Source organism: Pseudorasbora parva, chromosome 6 (genome assembly GCF_024679245.1).
Source record: "Pseudorasbora parva isolate DD20220531a chromosome 6, ASM2467924v1, whole genome shotgun sequence".
Classification (NCBI taxonomy): Eukaryota; Metazoa; Chordata; class Actinopteri; order Cypriniformes; family Gobionidae; genus Pseudorasbora; species Pseudorasbora parva.
In genome coordinates, this window is record NC_090177.1 from 1,884,983 (window position 1) to 1,902,778 (window position 17,796).

The 17,796-nt window shown below is 38.6% G+C and overlaps 1 protein-coding gene across 1 annotated transcript in view; it reads left to right on the plus strand.

The window, feature by feature from the left end:
- Positions 1-13,300, plus strand: part of plod3 (procollagen-lysine, 2-oxoglutarate 5-dioxygenase 3) — a 39,317-nt gene extending 26,017 nt beyond the window's left edge. The window contains exons 13-19 of the mRNA XM_067445369.1: positions 1,000-1,141; positions 8,363-8,476; positions 8,557-8,628; positions 8,774-8,878; positions 9,814-9,960; positions 10,174-10,299; positions 12,820-13,300. Of these exons, the coding sequence (XP_067301470.1) occupies positions 1,000-1,141; positions 8,363-8,476; positions 8,557-8,628; positions 8,774-8,878; positions 9,814-9,960; positions 10,174-10,299; positions 12,820-12,975 (862 nt within the window). The 3' untranslated portion in view covers positions 12,976-13,300. The remainder of the gene's footprint in view (positions 1-999; positions 1,142-8,362; positions 8,477-8,556; positions 8,629-8,773; positions 8,879-9,813; positions 9,961-10,173; positions 10,300-12,819) is intronic.
- The last annotated feature ends 4,496 nt before the right edge of the window (positions 13,301-17,796 follow it).

A 17,796-nucleotide genomic window follows, 5' to 3' on the forward strand; every position in this document is an offset into this window, starting at 1 on the left:
ATTGATTCAGTTCAGCTCAGTTTGATTCAGTTCAATATCGGTGTCAATGATGCAAAGTTCATTTATTATGAAATTGATTCAGTTCAGCTCAATTTGATTCAGTTCAATAACGGTGTCAATGATGCAAAGTTCATTTATTATGAAATTGATTCAATTTAGTTTGATTCAATTCAGTTCAATAAGTGTCAATGTTGCAAAGTTGATTCATTATGAAATTGATTCAGTTCAGCTCAGTTTGATTCAGTTCAATATCGGTGTCAATGATGCAAAGTTCATTTATTATGAAATTGATTCAGTTCAGCTCAATTTGATTCAGGTCAATAACGGTGTCAATGATGCAAAGTTCATTTATTATGAAATTGATTCAATTTAGTTTGATTCAATTCAGTTCAATAAGTGTCAATTTTGCAAAGTTGATTCATTATGAAATTGATTCAGTTCAGCTCAGTTTGATTCAGTTCAATATCGGTGTCAATGATGCAAAGTTCATTTATTATGAAATTGACACTGTTATTGAACTGAACTGAATCAAACTAAATTGAATCAATGTTGCAAAGTTGATTCATTATGAAATTGATTCAGTTCAATTTGATTCAATTCAGTTCAATAAGTGTCAATGTTGCAAAGTTCATTTATTATGAAATGGATTCAGTTTAGTTTGATTCAGTTCAGTTCAATAATAGTGTCAATGTTGCAAAGTTGATTCATTATGAAATTGATTCAGTTCAGCTCAATTTGATTCAGTTCAATAACAGTGTCAATGTTGCAAAGTTGATTCAGTTCAATGTGATTCAATTCAGTTCAACAATAGTGTCAATAATGCAAAGTTGATCAATTTTCAAACGATGTTATTGAACTGAACTGAATCGAATAGAACTCGGTTTAGTTTAATAACAGAATGAATGATGTAAATGTCGTCCATTATGAAGCCGACTCAGTTTTAGCTGTAAAGCAGCTCCGCTCAGTAACCGAGTCCTGGCGTCTCTGCCTGTTTTCCAGGGGTTTGTGGAACGTTCCCTACATTACTCAGGTGTATCTGATCCGCGGAGAGACTCTCCGCACACATTTGGCTGAGGTTTCTCTTTACCAGCAGGAGGGCATGGACCCGGACATGATCTTCTGCAAGAGCGTCCGCGAGCAGGTGACCAATCATGAAGACTGAGTTTATAAACGAGTGACGATCTGCAGGGCTCCACATTAACGCTTGTCCGGGACAAGGGGATTTTTTTAAGGGGCGAGTGAAAGTGAATTTTACTTACCCGACCGGACAAGTGAATTAAAGTGGCAATAACCCCAAAATAACCAGCGAAACATTAATATGCAAGAACGATTCTGTATTCATTTAATGTAAGTGCCGATCAATAAAAATATATAATGAACTGAAGGTGGCGCTGTTGACGCTCGCGCATCTCGAGGAGAAACCACAACACATTAGACACTGAGAAACTGAGCTAAACATTCACAATGTGCAGTTTTTATATTTATAACATATGATACAGTTAAACAACATCACACAACCAAGAGTGTGTTTTCCTGAATACAATCACGACTGAAAATGGCACTGATTTCATACGACAGATCCGTAAACTATTCATTAACATTAAATCACTTACATTTTAGATGCAATTTGACTGTTTTTGTTCTACTTTAGCAGCGAAAATAGATCACAGCAGAACCATATCGCGTCTCACAGCGACAGTGTGTGTTACTGAATGATTCAGTGTTTGAATGAATCAGTTGAATCAAAGATTCAATAGCCTGTTTGTAAACAGCTGCCTCATTCGTGAATGAATCAGTCGTTTGAATGAATTGTTTGGATGAATCGACTCAATGACTCACTCATTAAGACTCACCTGCTGCCACCTACTGGTGGTTTAGTTTCATGTTTACACACACTTTCCAGCAATTCCGATTTGTTTATTCAAAATTACAAATCTTATAACATTATTTAATGCAGTTGTAATTTTTCAGTATAAATTATTTAATTTGATTAGTAAAAGCCCTATAGTGTTTTATTCTAATTGAATATATAGATCAAATTTTAGAATATAATATGAAACCTGAAGCATAGCCTATATTTAATAAGATTAGCCCTTTATAAAAGGGAAAAAATAATATAAATATATACACACACACACAGGGAGTGCAGAATTATTAGGCAAGTTGTATTTTTGAGGATTAATTTTATTATTGAACAACAACCATGTTCTCAATGAACACAAACTCATTAATATCAAAGCTGAATATTTTTGGAAGTTTTAGTTTTTAGTTTGAGCTATTTTAGGGGGATATCTGTGTGTGCAGGTGACTATTACTGTGCATAATTATTAGGCAACTTAACAAAAAACTAATTTATACCCATTTCAATGATTTATTTTTACCAGTGAAACCAATATAACATCTCAACATTCACAAATATACATTTCTGACATTCAAAAACCAAACAAAAACAAATCAGTGACCAGTATAGCCACCTTTCTCTGCAAGGCCACTCAAAAGCCTGCCATCCATGGATTCTGTCAGTGTTTGGATCTGTTCACCATCAACATTGCGTGCAGCAGCAACCACAGCCTCCCAGACACTGTTCAGAGAGGTGGACTGTTTTCCCTCCTTGTTAATCGCACATTTGATGATGGACCACAGGTTCTCAATGGGGTTCAGATCAGGTGAACAAGGAGGCCATATCATTAGATTTTCTTCTTTTATACCCTTTCTTGCCAGCCACGCTGTGGAGTACTTGGACGCGTGTGATGGAGCATTGTCCTGCATGAAAATCATGTTTTTCTTGAAGGATGCAGACTTCTTCCTGTACCACTGCTTGAAGAAGGTGTCTTCCAGAAACTGGCAGTAGGACTGGGAGTTGAGCTTGACTCCATCCTCAACCCGAAAAGGCCCCACAAGCTCATCTTTGATGATACCAGCCCAAACCAGTACTCCACCTCCACCTTGCTGGCGTCTGAGTCGGACTGGAGCTCTCTGCCCTTTACCAATCCAGCCACGGGCCCATCCATCTGGCCCATCAAGACTCACTCTCATTTCATCAGTCCATAAAACCTTAGAAAAATCAGTCTTGAGATATTTCTTGGCCCAGTCTTGACGTTTCAGCTTGTGTGTCTTGTTCAGTGGTGGTCGACTTTCTGCCTTTCTTACCTTGGCCATGTCTCTGAGTATTGCACACCTTGTGCTTTTGGGCACTCCAGTGATGTTGCAGCTCTGAAATATGGCCAAACTGGTGGCAAGTGGCATCTTGGCAGCTGCACGCTTGACTTTTCTCAGTTCACGGGCAGTTATTTTGCGCCTTGGTTTTTCCACACGCTTCTTGCGACCCTGTTGACTATTTTGAATGAAACGCTTGATTGTTCGATGATCACGCTTCAGAAGCTTGGCTATTTTAAGACTGCTGCATCCCTCTGCAATATATCTCACTATTTTTGACTTTTCTGAGCCTGTCAAGTCCTTCTTTTGACCCATTTTGCCAAAGGAAAGGAAGTTGCCTAATAATTATGCACACCTAATTTAGGGTGTTGATGTCATTAGACCACACCCCTTCTCATTACAGAGATGCACATCACCTAATATGCTTAATTGGTAGTAGGCTTTCCAGCCTATACAGCTTGGAGTAAGACAACATGCATAACGAGGATGATGTGGTCAAAATACTCATTTGCAATAATAATTCTGCACTCCCTGTATGTATGTATATATATATATATATATATATATATATATATATATATATATATATATATATATATAATATATTAGGGGTGTAACGATACGCGTATTCGTATTGAACCGTTCGGTACGAGGCTTTCGGTTCGGTACCCGGTACGCATCATGTACCGAACGGTTCTTGGACTAATTAATTAGATTTGGAAAATAAAAAAAGTTTGTGAAATATAATAACATGCGTTCAACAAGGTAGCCCAATAACCAAAACGACATAACAGGCAATGCCCCTGACACCGCCGAAGTGAAAAAACAAAACAAAACACCAAATATGTTTTAGGCTGCTCAGTCAGGTGCTCGCTTACTCAGTAGGCTACGCGCTGAATGCTCGTGGCAAAATGGCTATTGCGTTCAACAAACCAGAAATAGAAGATCCTCCAATAACCAACAGGTCTGGTGTTTGGGTGAACTTTGGATTCTTTGTAAGCTATGATGGTGTTGGCAAGAGTGATGGATTCAAAAACAACGGTATGTCGCATTTGCTACATGATGGTACAGCAGCGGGAATAATTCATGTCATGTCAATCAACTCATTTACGCCGACAACAAGGCGATAAAAAGGAGAAACAGCCACAAACTATCCCCGCAGCATTTAGACAGACATTTCCAACTTATTCAAATGGCAAAAGACATCACCGCGGCGAGTGGTCCATTTATAGCCGCGGATATGAGACCTAACGCCCGTTTCACACATACTCCGTCTGCAGTGCGTGTGCGTTGCCTATTTTTTCCCGTACATGTTAACGGATGACAGCACGCGTGAAACACACTCCGTCTGCAGTGCGTGTGCGTTGCGTTTTTTCCCGTCCCCATGTTAACGGATTACAGTTTTCACACTGCACGCGGATGCGGTCCGTCAGTCCGTTCCAGGAGCGTTGCGTCTGCAGCAGTGCACGGATCGTTTTCGTACCGAGTCTATTTTTTGCTGCGCTGCTGCATTAAAGTGATAGAACATTGTTCGCATTAAAATAAACATGTACTGACGCGAAAATCTAGTAATTTCACCACAGATGCATATAATGTAAAATATACTCTTGTTTCAAAGTCAACACATGGCTTTTTTTCTCAAGTAAAGCAACAAAACGACACCTTACCTGGCATTTAGGTTAAAAAAAAAGTGCCATAATGGAGAGCACTCGTATACTTTCTTAGAGGTGAAAAGCAAAGTTCTTTTTGACCTGCAGGATTTCTTTTAAAAGGGTGTAAAAACGAAAGAAAAGACGAGAGTCGGCTGTTTTTGTATAGACTATTGTAGGTTTCTAATTTAAAATGTTTGTGATTTAAGGCTATAAATTATGTTTAAATGTTTTGCCACTTGTGTGAGATAAATCTAAAGTATATGAATAAATGAATTTAATAAAATGTTGTTTAAATGTAGTAGGCTACGTAACCTGACTTCTATAAAAGTGTAAACAAAGAGAATTGGAATTCTGACGAGGCATGTTCAGTAAAAACTTTTGGATTTTAAATAAAAAATAATGAATCAATGCTGTGTTTGTGGTGTGCAACAGCGGATCAGTTGCGGACTGCAAACGCAGCATATGTGGAAGCACTACAGGGTGTGGGGCTCCTGCAACGCGCACCGCACACGCTAATGTAAAGAGCTAATGTCTTATTCCTGTAACTACACAGAAGATGGGTAAAGTATAGCTTCATCATTGTTCAATGTAAAAAATAAAATAAAATCATACTTGTTAGTTTTAATAAAAAAATAATAAAAAAAGGTAATTTATCTGCCAATTTTTTCTTTTTGCTGTATCTAAAACATACCGAACCGTACCGAACCGAACCGTGACATCAGTGTATCGTATCGAACGGAACCGTGAATTTTGTGAACCGTTACACCCCTAATATATATATATATATATATAAAAATGTGGTTAAAACCCGAGTTATGTATTGAATTTGTGATTTTGTTGCATCCCTAATATCACACCTCTGTTTTTTGGTTCTCTTTTTTTTTTTTGCTTTTGTATTCTTAGGCGACAGGAACAGAAAAAGGTTAAGGAGAAAATGTTTTATTGCAATACTCTTTCTTTATTTTACTTAAAAGACTTAAACCCTTACTTAAAATTAAAACTTTACCTAAAAAAACCCTGTGCACATTCCCAGTGTATTATATTATATAAAATAAATATATATAAAGATTTACAGTGGCAGCTCAGAGATTTACAGCAGCATTTAAGTATAAAATTGAATGAATAAATGTAGGCTAAAATTAAAACTACATAGTCTTCAATATACAACATTTATTAAAAGCTACTGTATTAAAGCTCTTTTTTTTAATTAACGTCATTTTAGAGGTGAGCTGTCCCTGTAAGGACTAGGCTGCGCTGCTGTCAATTAAAGATCAGCTTATATGTTAACCGTGTGTGTGTTTGACAGTATTAGCGCAGTAAGACAGGGTTTTTCCTGGGTCAGAAATGGTCTTCGGTGGTGGCTGACCAGTCATGGTCATCCACACACACACACACACACACACACACACACACACACACACACACACACCCCAACAGTAAAAGTACCTACCCGCGTGATCTGTGAGCCCAATACTGACAATAAATGTAAAATAAATGCAAACTTTTTTTTTTACTTTTTGTTGCTCATCTAATTTTGATATCTCATTATGTATGATGTCTTGATGTTTGTTTCTTTAGTTCCTCATTTTTACACAGTTTGCATGGTTTACCGAGTCATTATTTTGGAAACAATTATTAAAAAGCATCATTAAAAATTTAATAACAAATAGTCTAATTCTCTGCCATAAACAATTTAACTTGCATTGTTCTGGTTTCGCCTTATTCCAGTCTAAACAAATTTTTTTTGGTGGTAATTTACTACATATTATCAATATAAATACTCAAAATAAATACATGAAAATACTGTGGATTATTAAGACTAATTCTTACTAACCCCTCTTGTTTAATGGGGTAAGCACACTTGCGTTCTCGTGTCAGAGGTGTTGTGAGTTAATGATCACACACCGATTCAAGAGTTCAGTGTTGGACAGATCAGTTCATTAAAATGAATCGGTTCAAATGAGTCATTACTTCGTGAATCGGACAAAAGCGGACATGTTATGTGTGAACCTAAACTGTTAAAACAACGCCAAAGGTTGATCACAGAAAACACTTCATAAGGATATTTTTCCGTTTATTTGAAAGTATGGTTTATGTCGGCTGCGTGTGCAAAACGTCTGTCAGAAGAGGTGTGTTTTTTTAGCACAACACATCCAGCTGTAATTCAGGGAAAATATTTGTGCGAACGCGCCGCACAGAACATGGAGTCAGTCTTCCGATCTTTTACCATTGTGTCAGTTCAGTTGATTTTGATTGAAAGGTAGAAAGAGAGAACGGTGATGGTTTTGAAGACAGAGAGTGCGTCTCAATCAGCTCCCTAGTTCAGTAGTCAGGGCACTGATCAGGGAGTCAGTCCACTGACTTATGTCCTAATCAATGCCCTGACTACTGAACTAGGGAGCTGATTGAGACGCAGGGAGAGAGAGCGCGCGGCTCTCTGCTCATTCTCAGTTAAAGAGGGCGCACGTTAACTGAGTGTCACGAGCAGAGAGTCACGCGCATTAGTAATCTATAAATCACAGTAACTCATCAAATAAGTCTTTGGCGGCCGGCAAAAAAATGTCAATGTAGGAAAAACCCTGTAAGACTGTCCAGTAATCGTGTGTGTTTGACAGATGTTTAGTGTGTGCGCTCAATGCAAAACAGTTCATAAGCACGGGAATGAAATGTTTATCCGGCAAGGCTTTAAAGCGCGGCTACACCCCTAACGTTAGTGCATATGATTGGATATTTGCTCAGATCAGCACGAACTCACAGGCACACTCAAACACAGCCGAAATAAACTGAGAGAAATATTTCAAACGGAGAGAAATGGAAATAATTAATTAAATTCAAAACTAAAAAAAAACGCTATTCGCCAGCGCGTGTTGAACCGTGAATGCTGTACTGAACAGTTCAATAATATATTGATTATTGTGGCATCCCTAATATATATATATTGTTTATATAATATTCCAAAGCTGATTGAACACTTGTGAGAATATTGCTTTAGAATAAATCATGTTTACAACACAAAAAATAAAATAAAATAAAAATATAACTTTTCTGGACAAGCAGATTTTTTACTCGGACAAGCACATGAACATGTGTAATGTCGAGCCCTGATCTGGATTGTGTGTGTGTGTGTGTGTGTGTGTGTGTGTGTGTGTCTGGGCATGTTTTTTGAGGACACAAATGTGTATAATGCCATGGGTATGACACAGGTATTACAGGAGAGGGTGAAATATGAGGACATTACCCATGGCCCCACTTTACAAAAGGCTTATAAATCACACAGGAGGAGTTTTTATGAGAAAGTAAAAATGCAGAATGTTTCCTGTGATGGGTAGGTTTAGGGGCTGTGTGTGTGTGTGTGTGTGTGTGTGTGTGTGTGTGTGTGTGATGGGTAGGTTTAGGGGCAGTGTGTGTGTGTGTGTGTGTGTGTGTGTGTGTGATGGGTAGGTTTAGGGGCAGTATAAGGGGATAGAAAATACGGTTTGTACAGTATAAAAACCATTATGCCTATGGAATGTCCCCATTTCAAAAACAAACGTGTGTGTGTGTGTGTCCTGCAGGGCGTCTTCATGTTCGTGTCCAACAGGGATGAGTTCGGCCGTCTGGTCTCCTCCACCAATTACAACATCAGTCGTCTCTATCCGGACATGTGGCAGATATTCGACAACCCAGTGGTGAGAGATTTTACGCATGAAACACACACGAGCGGGGACACACGTGAACGCAAACTAACCCTGTGTGTGTGTGATCTCAGGACTGGAGAGAGAAATACATCCATGAGAATTACTCCAGGATCTTTGAGGACGATGAGGACGTCGTGCAGCAGGTGAAACTGAACGCAGCTCCAGCAGTTTGAGCTCGTTTCGTCTCTTTCTTAACTGAGAATCGATGGCTGGGTCGGTGTCGCCACCTTGTGGACAAACTGATTACTGTCAGTGAATTAATCATCATAGTGTGTGTGTGTGTTTCAGCCCTGTCCAGACGTGTACTGGTTCCCAGCTTTCTCTGACCGCATGTGTGACGAGCTTGTGGAGACCATGGAGGATTTTGGCGGATGGTCTGGAGGAAGACACACGGTTGGTGACCAGAGAGAGAGAGAGAGTGTGTGTGTGTGTGTGTGTGTGTGTGTGAGTGTGTGAGAGAGACAGAGAGAGAGTGGGTGTGTGTGAGAGAGAGACAAAAGTGAGTGTGTGTGAGAGAGTGAGTGAGTGTGTTTGTGTGCGTCTCTCTCTGTGTGTGTGTGTCTCTGTGCATGTGTGTGTGTGTAACCCAGCAGTTCATCTGTGTGTGAGAGAGAGAGAGAGAGAGTGTGTGTGTGTGTAACCCAGCAGTTCATCTGTGTGTGAGAGAGAGTGTGTGTGTGTGTGTAACCCAGCAGTTCATCTGTGTGTGAGAGAGAGAGTGTGTGTGTGTGTGTGTGTGTGTATGTGTGTGTGTGTGTGTAACCCAGCAGCTCATCTGTGTGTGTGTGTGTGTGTGTGTGTGTGTGTGTGTGTGTGTGTGTGTGTGTGTGTGTGTGTGTGAGAGAGAGACAAGAGTGAGTGTGTGTGTGAGAGAGTGAGTGTGTCTCTGTGTTTGTGTGTGTCTCAGTGTGTGTGTGCATGTGTGCTTGTATGTGTCTCTGTGTGTGGGTGTTTGTGTGTAACCCAGCAGTTCATCTGTGTGTATGAGAGAGAGAGAGAGAGAGAGAGAGAGAGAGAGAGAGAGAGTGAGTGAGTGAGTGAGTGTGTGTGTGTGTCTCTGTGCATGGGTGTGTGTGTAACCCTGCAGCTCATCTGTGTGTGAGAAAGTGGGTGTGTCTGTGTGTGTGTGTAAGAGTGAGTGTGTCTCTGTGTTTGTGTGTGTGTGTCTCTGTGTGTTTGTGTGTAACCCAGCAGTTCATCTGTGTGTATGAGAGAGAGAGAGAGAGAGAGAGAGAGAGAGAGAGAGAGAGTGTGTGTGTGTGTGTCTCTGTGCATGGGTGTGTGTGTAACCCAGCAGCTGTGTGTGTGTGTGTGTGCGTGTGTCTCAGGACGAGCGTTTAGCTGGAGGTTATGAGAACGTTCCTACAGTGGATATCCACATGAATCAGATCCAGTATGAGAAGGAGTGGCTGAAGTTCCTCAAAGACTACATCGTTCCTGTCACGGAAAAACTCTACCCAGGATATTATCCCAAGGTGAGTCGCACGGCTCTGTGAAATACTTGATTCTGATTGGTCAATCGCTCATTCCAGCGGTATGTTATTCCCAGATAACAGCCACTCATCCGGGTACTGCGAGTTATCGTGACTGCTACTACTCCTGTGCTTAACGCTGGCTACTAATCAAATATTGATTATTAATACCTTGATTCCTAATCACTCATTATGATATTTTGTATTGTGTTTCAGGCTCAGGCTGTGATGAATTTTGTGGTTCGTTATCGTCCTGATGAGCAGCCGTCGCTCCGTCCACATCATGATTCCTCCACGTTCACCATTAACATCGCGCTCAACAGCAAAGGCACCGATTATGAGGTAAACAGGACTGCACAGCTTCTGTTGTGTTCATATGGAGCGTATCGACCCATAAACACTCGTACCGTGTCCTAATGACGCAATACGATAAGATTTCAGCAACAAGCAGTTGGTCTGTGCACACCAGATTACAAGACATGTCCAAATCCATCCCAGCCAATCAGAAGAGAGTGTGGGCGGAGCCCCTCTGCAAGCGTACTGCTCTCGCAACCAAATCGATCCAAAATGACAGCCAATCAGAAGAGAGTGTAGGCGATGGCCCTCTGCAAGGGCACTGCACTCGCAACCAAATTAGACATCGACCGATATATCGGATTCCAGATATTTTTCCTGATATTTAAGCATTTTCGCATAATCGGTTATCGGTTTTGTAATATCGGATTTTCCGATAAATGGCGCCATCTTGTGGACCTTTTGAGAATTGCATACAAGCGCACCATTAAAGAACTGCGTCTGACGGGAGATTATCAACAGCGGTGTTCAGAGGTAAAATAACCTGCATCCCTTAATTAATCAACTTTGTTTAACATAACAGTTATGCACAATTGAGGAAACCTCAAATAAGATGTTGATATGTATCGGTAGTTTAAACTTGGCGCTAGAGACGAACTCACTGACGGAGTCAGCCAAGTAATCCGTCAATGAAGATGCATCTTCACATGAATGAAATAAAAGAGCCACGAATGAGAGCCTGTTAGAAATAAAAGCACCAAACTCTTTCTCTGTCTGTGTTTAGGCTCAGTCGCGTTCAGCCGTTCTCTCGCCGAGTTGTTGCTCTAGCTCCGGCTAGTCTCTGTACATGTAAACAAGACCGACTCGTTTAAAACTCCTTAAATTATATTAACGTCTGCTGTATGACATTTAACATTATATAACAATTTGTTGTTTTATAATAAACATCGACTTAATTACAGCTCCGTGAAAATGAGTTATTAAGCCCATCGCTGCGAGACGAGTGTTAAACGCAGAGATGAAGACAGCGCTCTGTCATCAGGATCATTCAGAGACTGACACACACATTCATTCTGAGACCGTACTAGAGGAGATGAGCATAAACAAACCGGCGGATACATCAGCTTTTACAATGTTTGCATAATCCAGAGAATATTCACTCTTTAGTCTATTAAACACTTTTAACTGTAGTTTAAAATGAATGCTTATATTTATGCTCATAGTTATGGGGAGTCGATAGACTCGACTCTCATTTATATTCTCCATTTGAAAACATCAGACTTTATGAATGTATTTCGCCTGTTGTTAATATGGCTGTATTTATAAATAAAAAGGTAAAGCAGCATTAATGTTAATAAGACTTTGCACTGTATTTAAAAAAACAACACTTCTGATTATTTATTGATGTAGATGTCTTTTGTTCTGTATGTGAGTGAGTAAAACTGCAAAAATTACAGTGTTTAAAAAGCTCAGTTCAGTGCTGTTGCTGTGATTGCAAAAGACAGAAATAACACAATAAGAAAATATCGGTTCTATATCGGTTATCGGCACATAAACATGCAAATAATCGGTATCGGTCGATCACTAAACCAAATCAATCCAAAATCACAGCCACTCAGAAGAGAGTGTGGGCGGAGTCTCACTGCAAGCGCACTGCACTTGCAACCAAATCAATCCAAAATCAGCCAATCAGAAGAGAGTGTGGGCGGAGTCTCACTGCAAGCGCACTGCACTCGCAACCAAATCGATCCAAAATCAGCCAATCAGAAGAGTGTGGGCGGAGTCTCACTGCAAGCGCACTGCACTCGCAACCAAATCAATCCAAAATCAGCCAATCAGAAGAGAGTGTGGGCGGAGTCTCACTGCACTCGCAACCAAATAAATCCAAAATCAGCCAATCAGAAGAGAGTGTGGGCGGAGTCTCACTGCAAGTGCACTGAACTCGCAACCAAATCAATCCAAAATCAGCCAATCAGAAGAGAGTGTGGGCGGAGTCTCACTGCACTCGCAACCAAATAAATCCAAAATCAGCCAATCAGAAGAGAGTGTGGGCGGAGTCTCTCTGCAAGCGCTATCAAGGTCATACAAAATGATGTTTAAACTCACATTAGATGCGTTTTTTAAAAACAAAAATACATTCAGTGTCTGAGATTATCATTGCCATACTGTGCTTGTTATTGGCCTTATCTGGTTAGGACCTGGTGTCAAACAAACCTTTCTCATGTTTTCATTCAGACATGGTTTAAAAAGGCTCTTCTTACTCAGTATTTTTGTCTTGTTTCTAGTCAAAATATCTAACAATTCTCACATTAAGAAACATTTACTAGACAAGCAAAAGTAATTGTCTTGTTTGGGGGAAAATAACTCAAAATGAAGAGAGTTTTTGCTTAAAATAAGATAAATAATCTGCCAATGGGGTGAGAAAAATAATCTTATAAGAATTTTTAGATGTTTGGACTAGAAACAAGACAGCAATACTAGGTAAGAAAAGCATTTTTTTTGCAGTGTAATGCACTTGACAACGGGACTTCAGGTTTGTGTGTGTGTGTGTGTGTGTGTGTGTATCAGGGTGGAGGTTGCCGGTTTCTGCGTTACGATTGCAAGGTGGAGTCTCCGAGGAAGGGCTGGTCGTTTATGCATCCGGGCCGTTTGACGCATTACCACGAGGGTCTTCCCACCACAAAAGGAACACGATACATCATGGTGTCATTCGTTGACCCCTGAAACTCATGTTAACTGTGTGTGTGTGTGTGTGTGTGTGTGTGTGTGTTTCTTCTGTAAATTAAGAATCGGATGTTAAATTCGAGCAGATTGTTACGAGGGATCTCTGGCACACGTGAGGTCAGAGATGAACTCCTTCAAGAGATGTTAGTTTTAAATGAACCTTAAAGCGTGATCAAAAGAGTCTTTTTACTTGATTTTTATAGAGTATTCAAGTCACAGATTTTTTTAAAGAGCAGTACTTTCTGAAATAGCTTTTGTACTCGAGCTTTGTACAGACCGCTTTAAATTATTTGTTGCCTTTTGAAAATAAAAATCGGAAACAAAAGTGTGTCGATCTGAGCTCATTTACACTGTTATGACTTTAACTCTTTCCCCGCCAAAGTTCTTGACCATTTTCACCAAAATGTAATAGCCCATCAAATGTTTAGTTTAATGAATATCTGAGTGTAACGGAGGCCAGCTAGTAGTAGTTCCTATGCGATTAAACCTCACTCCTCTGACCTCGAGACGCTCTAGCGACTGACGCCAGAGGTTGCAGCCTTTAGCCTCCTTGTTAGAGCGTCCGACTCATGCCGACGGACCCGGGTTCGAGTCCCGGTCTGAACAGAAGGGGTTTCATGAGCATGCAATATATCAAAATAAGAGCTTTCCCCCTTTTCTTTTAAACAAAAAAAAACAAAAAACGTTTTATTCTAGCTTCATGCATTTCTTTTTTTATCAACATTTGAAAATGTGGAATATGGGTATAATAAGTTTAGGAAAAAAGCTACATTTTGAACAAAAAGCTGAGAAAATCAGGTGTGTGAAAGATTCAGAGATAATCAAACACAGATGAGGAGATCGAGTCCATCTACACCTCTAATGCTTCAGTCCTGCTCCTCATCTCATTCAGGAACATCAGATAGTTTTGATTTATAATGTTTAATGATGATTATCAGGTTATTTTCATATGCATATCAACATGCGATCGCTTGTTTCTGCGTCTTCTTTGCCTGTGTTTTAATCAGGAGATTCAGGACTCATTCAGACGATACGTAAAAACGCCCCCTAGTGTCTGACAGTGAAAGCACGGAAACACAGAAACTCGAGTCCTGTACTGAAGTTCACTGTTTGAGTCTCTGTGCTTTACTGGAGTATTATTTTTTCTGTAATCTTCTGACTTTAACTTCACTCCATCTGAAAGACAAATATCGTCCTCTTTACTCCACTACATTTCTATCAAGGTCCTCGAAGTCGAAAGTCGTTTCTGTCGCAGCTTTGAAAGTCAGTGGATGATTTTTTCTTCTTTAAAAGGTGTTTGGGTTTTTGCAGAAAGCCTTTCAGGAATCACTCTTGTAGAGTCTCGTGAAGTTCAATGATTTCACAGCATTTATTAAACACTGATTTATAGTTTAGAGCAAAATGGAAGAAGACGGATGTCCAAATGCTCATTTAGTGGAGGATTCACATAAACAAAGTTGATTCTGTCTTCAGTGAAGGTGAACAGTGTGAGAATATCAGATGTGTATCAGTGTATTGGATCCGTGCATTCGGCCTTAAAGTGACAGCAGCTTTGTAACTTTTCTACAAGTATTTAAATGAGTTTAAGTTAGTCGTCTGCTAGTGTGTCAGATGGAGCGTCACTGACTGGCTTAAACCATGATGGCATAATGTGCATTTATACAACTATAATACAATAATGCGGCGACATAAAGAAGGACATTTACTTTTGATACTTAAGTACTTTTGAAAACAAATGCTTCTGTACTTTTACTGCAGTAAAAATCTGTTTTTACAACTTTCACTTGAAGCGGAGTAATATTTGACCAGCAGTGCTTTTTCTTTTACTCCAGTAATGAAGTTGTGTACTTTGTCCAGCTCTGGTTTTCTTACAAATAATGTAAAATTCCATGTTTGGCAGGGAAAAAGTTAACTGGCACAGGGTGTCCACAGGGTTTTTAAAAAGTATTAAAAAGTGATAAATCCAAATTTTTCAAATTTAAGGCCATTAAAAGTGTTAAATGTGGTCTCAGAGGTATTATTTTTTCAGACTATCAGGTGGCCTATTCTGATTGAAACTCTTTCTGCGTTCGCGTTAGTTGGTTTAGATATGGGCTTCAGCATATCTGGGCACAATCAAAGATCGTTCGTCTCCGGCTCGGCGTGTGTTTGATGCTGACGTCATATTCAGCGGTCGTTCGGCATCATCTCAGAGCACTGCGCGCTCAACAGAAGGGGCTGGATTACGGTTTATTTTAGACATATCTTCTACGACTATCCTCATAAGAGCAATCTTAAATGATTTATATAAAGTCTAAAATGAACAAAAAGAGTTGTGAGAGAATGAGGCGAGATCCGCGTGTGTGTCTGCTCTTAAAGGGACAGCAGCCAATAAAGCTTCCTCTCAGTAAAGTTAAAGAACAAAGGGAGCAGAGAAAATGACTCGCTGCTTTTGACTAAATAACTTTTGTAGCTTTAATAAGGATTAACTATTTAATTTATAGTTTATGCAGTGCAGACCGCATATAACTTTGCTAACTTTATTACACTTCTGTATATTTCCTAACTGTTCAGACAGGAAGGGCAGGAGTAAACATGACATTTATTATGGGTTTATGTTAGCATTGTTTTAAGTTTACTTAAATTAAAAACTGTTATATTTTTGAAGCCTAATAATGAATGTTAAAAAAATAAAAAAATAAAAAATCACTAGCTGTATTAATATCAGTAATACTGGCCTTCATTCAGAAAAAGATGCCATTTAAACGAGTATTTAAAATATACTGTCTTTATGTTGTTTCTACATTAATTTGATTAACTGTGAAATTATTATATTAAAAAATATATTAAAAACGTACAAAAACATTTCTTTTTTTATTGCGACTAATCACAGAAAAAATGTGTGATTAATCTAGTTAAAGTTTTTAATCGATTAACAGCACTAGTTTTTAGTATTTTGTTAAATTCAACAACTTATCACAGTTATAGAAATGTATATTTGGCTCAGGTTTTGTTGTTGGAAAAAAAACAACTTAATAATTTAATTGCTGAATTACCAATTATTAATGTAAATCAGATGTGTGTGCAGTAATGCTTCTCCTTAACCAACCTTTGTGAATGTTGAGATGTATTTTACTGTGTCTGAATGATAACTTATAAGTTAAATCTATTCTTTTTTTGTATGTTATATATGTCAAAATCTGTGTAAATAATAGAAAGGTCGCTGATTAACACTTGCAATTCAGTGTCGTGATGGTTTTAAAAAATATTCTGACGGTAGTAAAAAAGGGATTAAAAAGTAGTAAATTTAACTTAAGGATTGCTGTATATACCCTGTGGCAGAATTCTTAATAAAATTACAAACCCACTCTAAAGGTAGGTTTGTATCTTTGAGTTGTATGTATTTTTCAGCACTTGTACAACATTTGTTGATGGATTTATCTATTTGTTTTCCTGCTTAATCTGCCTAAAATGGCGCAGAAAATGTTAAACATCTATCTATATATCTATATATCTATATATATATATATATATATATGTGTGTGTATGTATTATATATCCTAATATTGTGTTGGTCCCCCTGACCCGTTGAGGCATGGACTCCGCTAGGCTGTTATTGATGTTAATGGTTATAACATGTTTTGTCTTGAGTTGAGATTGTGTCTTGTCATCGTCCTTGAGGAATGTAGTCCTGCGGTCATTCAGACACTCTTCACATGGCACACACACCGCTGGAGTTTGAGTTTGTCATCTGAATTGAACTGTCTTTGACTCAAGAAAAGATTGAAGTTGAAATTTGGCTTTATTTTTGTGAAATAAATAATGACACCTTATGTGTCGTGTGTGTGTTGTTTTATTTTCCAAATTTTAAGACCTGCCAATGAAGTGCTAGTTAATTTTTTTTATGTCCTGAATGATGCAGATTTTTAAGGTGATGGGGCGGAGTTAAGGACATGGTGTGTGTTCATGTCATTTTGAACCTTAGCATTTCAGTCAGCACACACACACACACACACACACACACCCTCGTGCTTCTGATGGCCTCGGTGACTCTCCAGTGGATCCTCACGCTGATGATGGCCCTGATCATCTTTCAGGGTGTGTGTGTGGTGCTTTACTACACACCCCACACACACTCGTCCAGGTGAGCGCTTGCAATCGATTCTTCACCTTTTGAAGCCTCTCATACCTGAATCTTTCTCATGAAAGCTGAAATTTAATCATAACTTGCCTTTAAGTACAAAGATTAAAAAAAAAAAAAAAACAGTAATATATTAAATGGAATATGTTTCTATTTTCCTATAATAGAATAACAAGTTAACGCTCTTTCTTTGCTATCTGTATATAACTAATTTAAAGAGTTTTATTTTACATGAGTGATAAAGTCTGAATTGAGAGATATAAAGTCTAAATTGAGAGATATAAAGTCTAAATTGAGAGATATAAAGTCTGAATTGAGAGATATAAAGTCAGAATTGAGAGATATAAAGTCAGAATTGAGATATAAAGTCTGAATTGAGAGATATAAAGTCTAAATTGAGAGATATAAAGTCTGAATTGAGAGATATAAAGTCTGAATTGAGAGATATAAAGTCTAAATTGAGAGATATAAAGTCTGAATTGAGAGATATAAAGTCTAAATTGAGAGATATAAAGTCTGAATTGAGAGATATAAAGTCTGAATTGAGAGATATAAAGTCAGAATTGAGAGATATAAAGTCAGAATTGAGAGATATAAAGTCTGAATTGAGAGATATAAAGTCAGAATTGAGTGATATAAAGTCAGAATTGAGAGATATAAAGTCAGAATTGAGAGATATAAAGTCAGAATTGAGAGATATA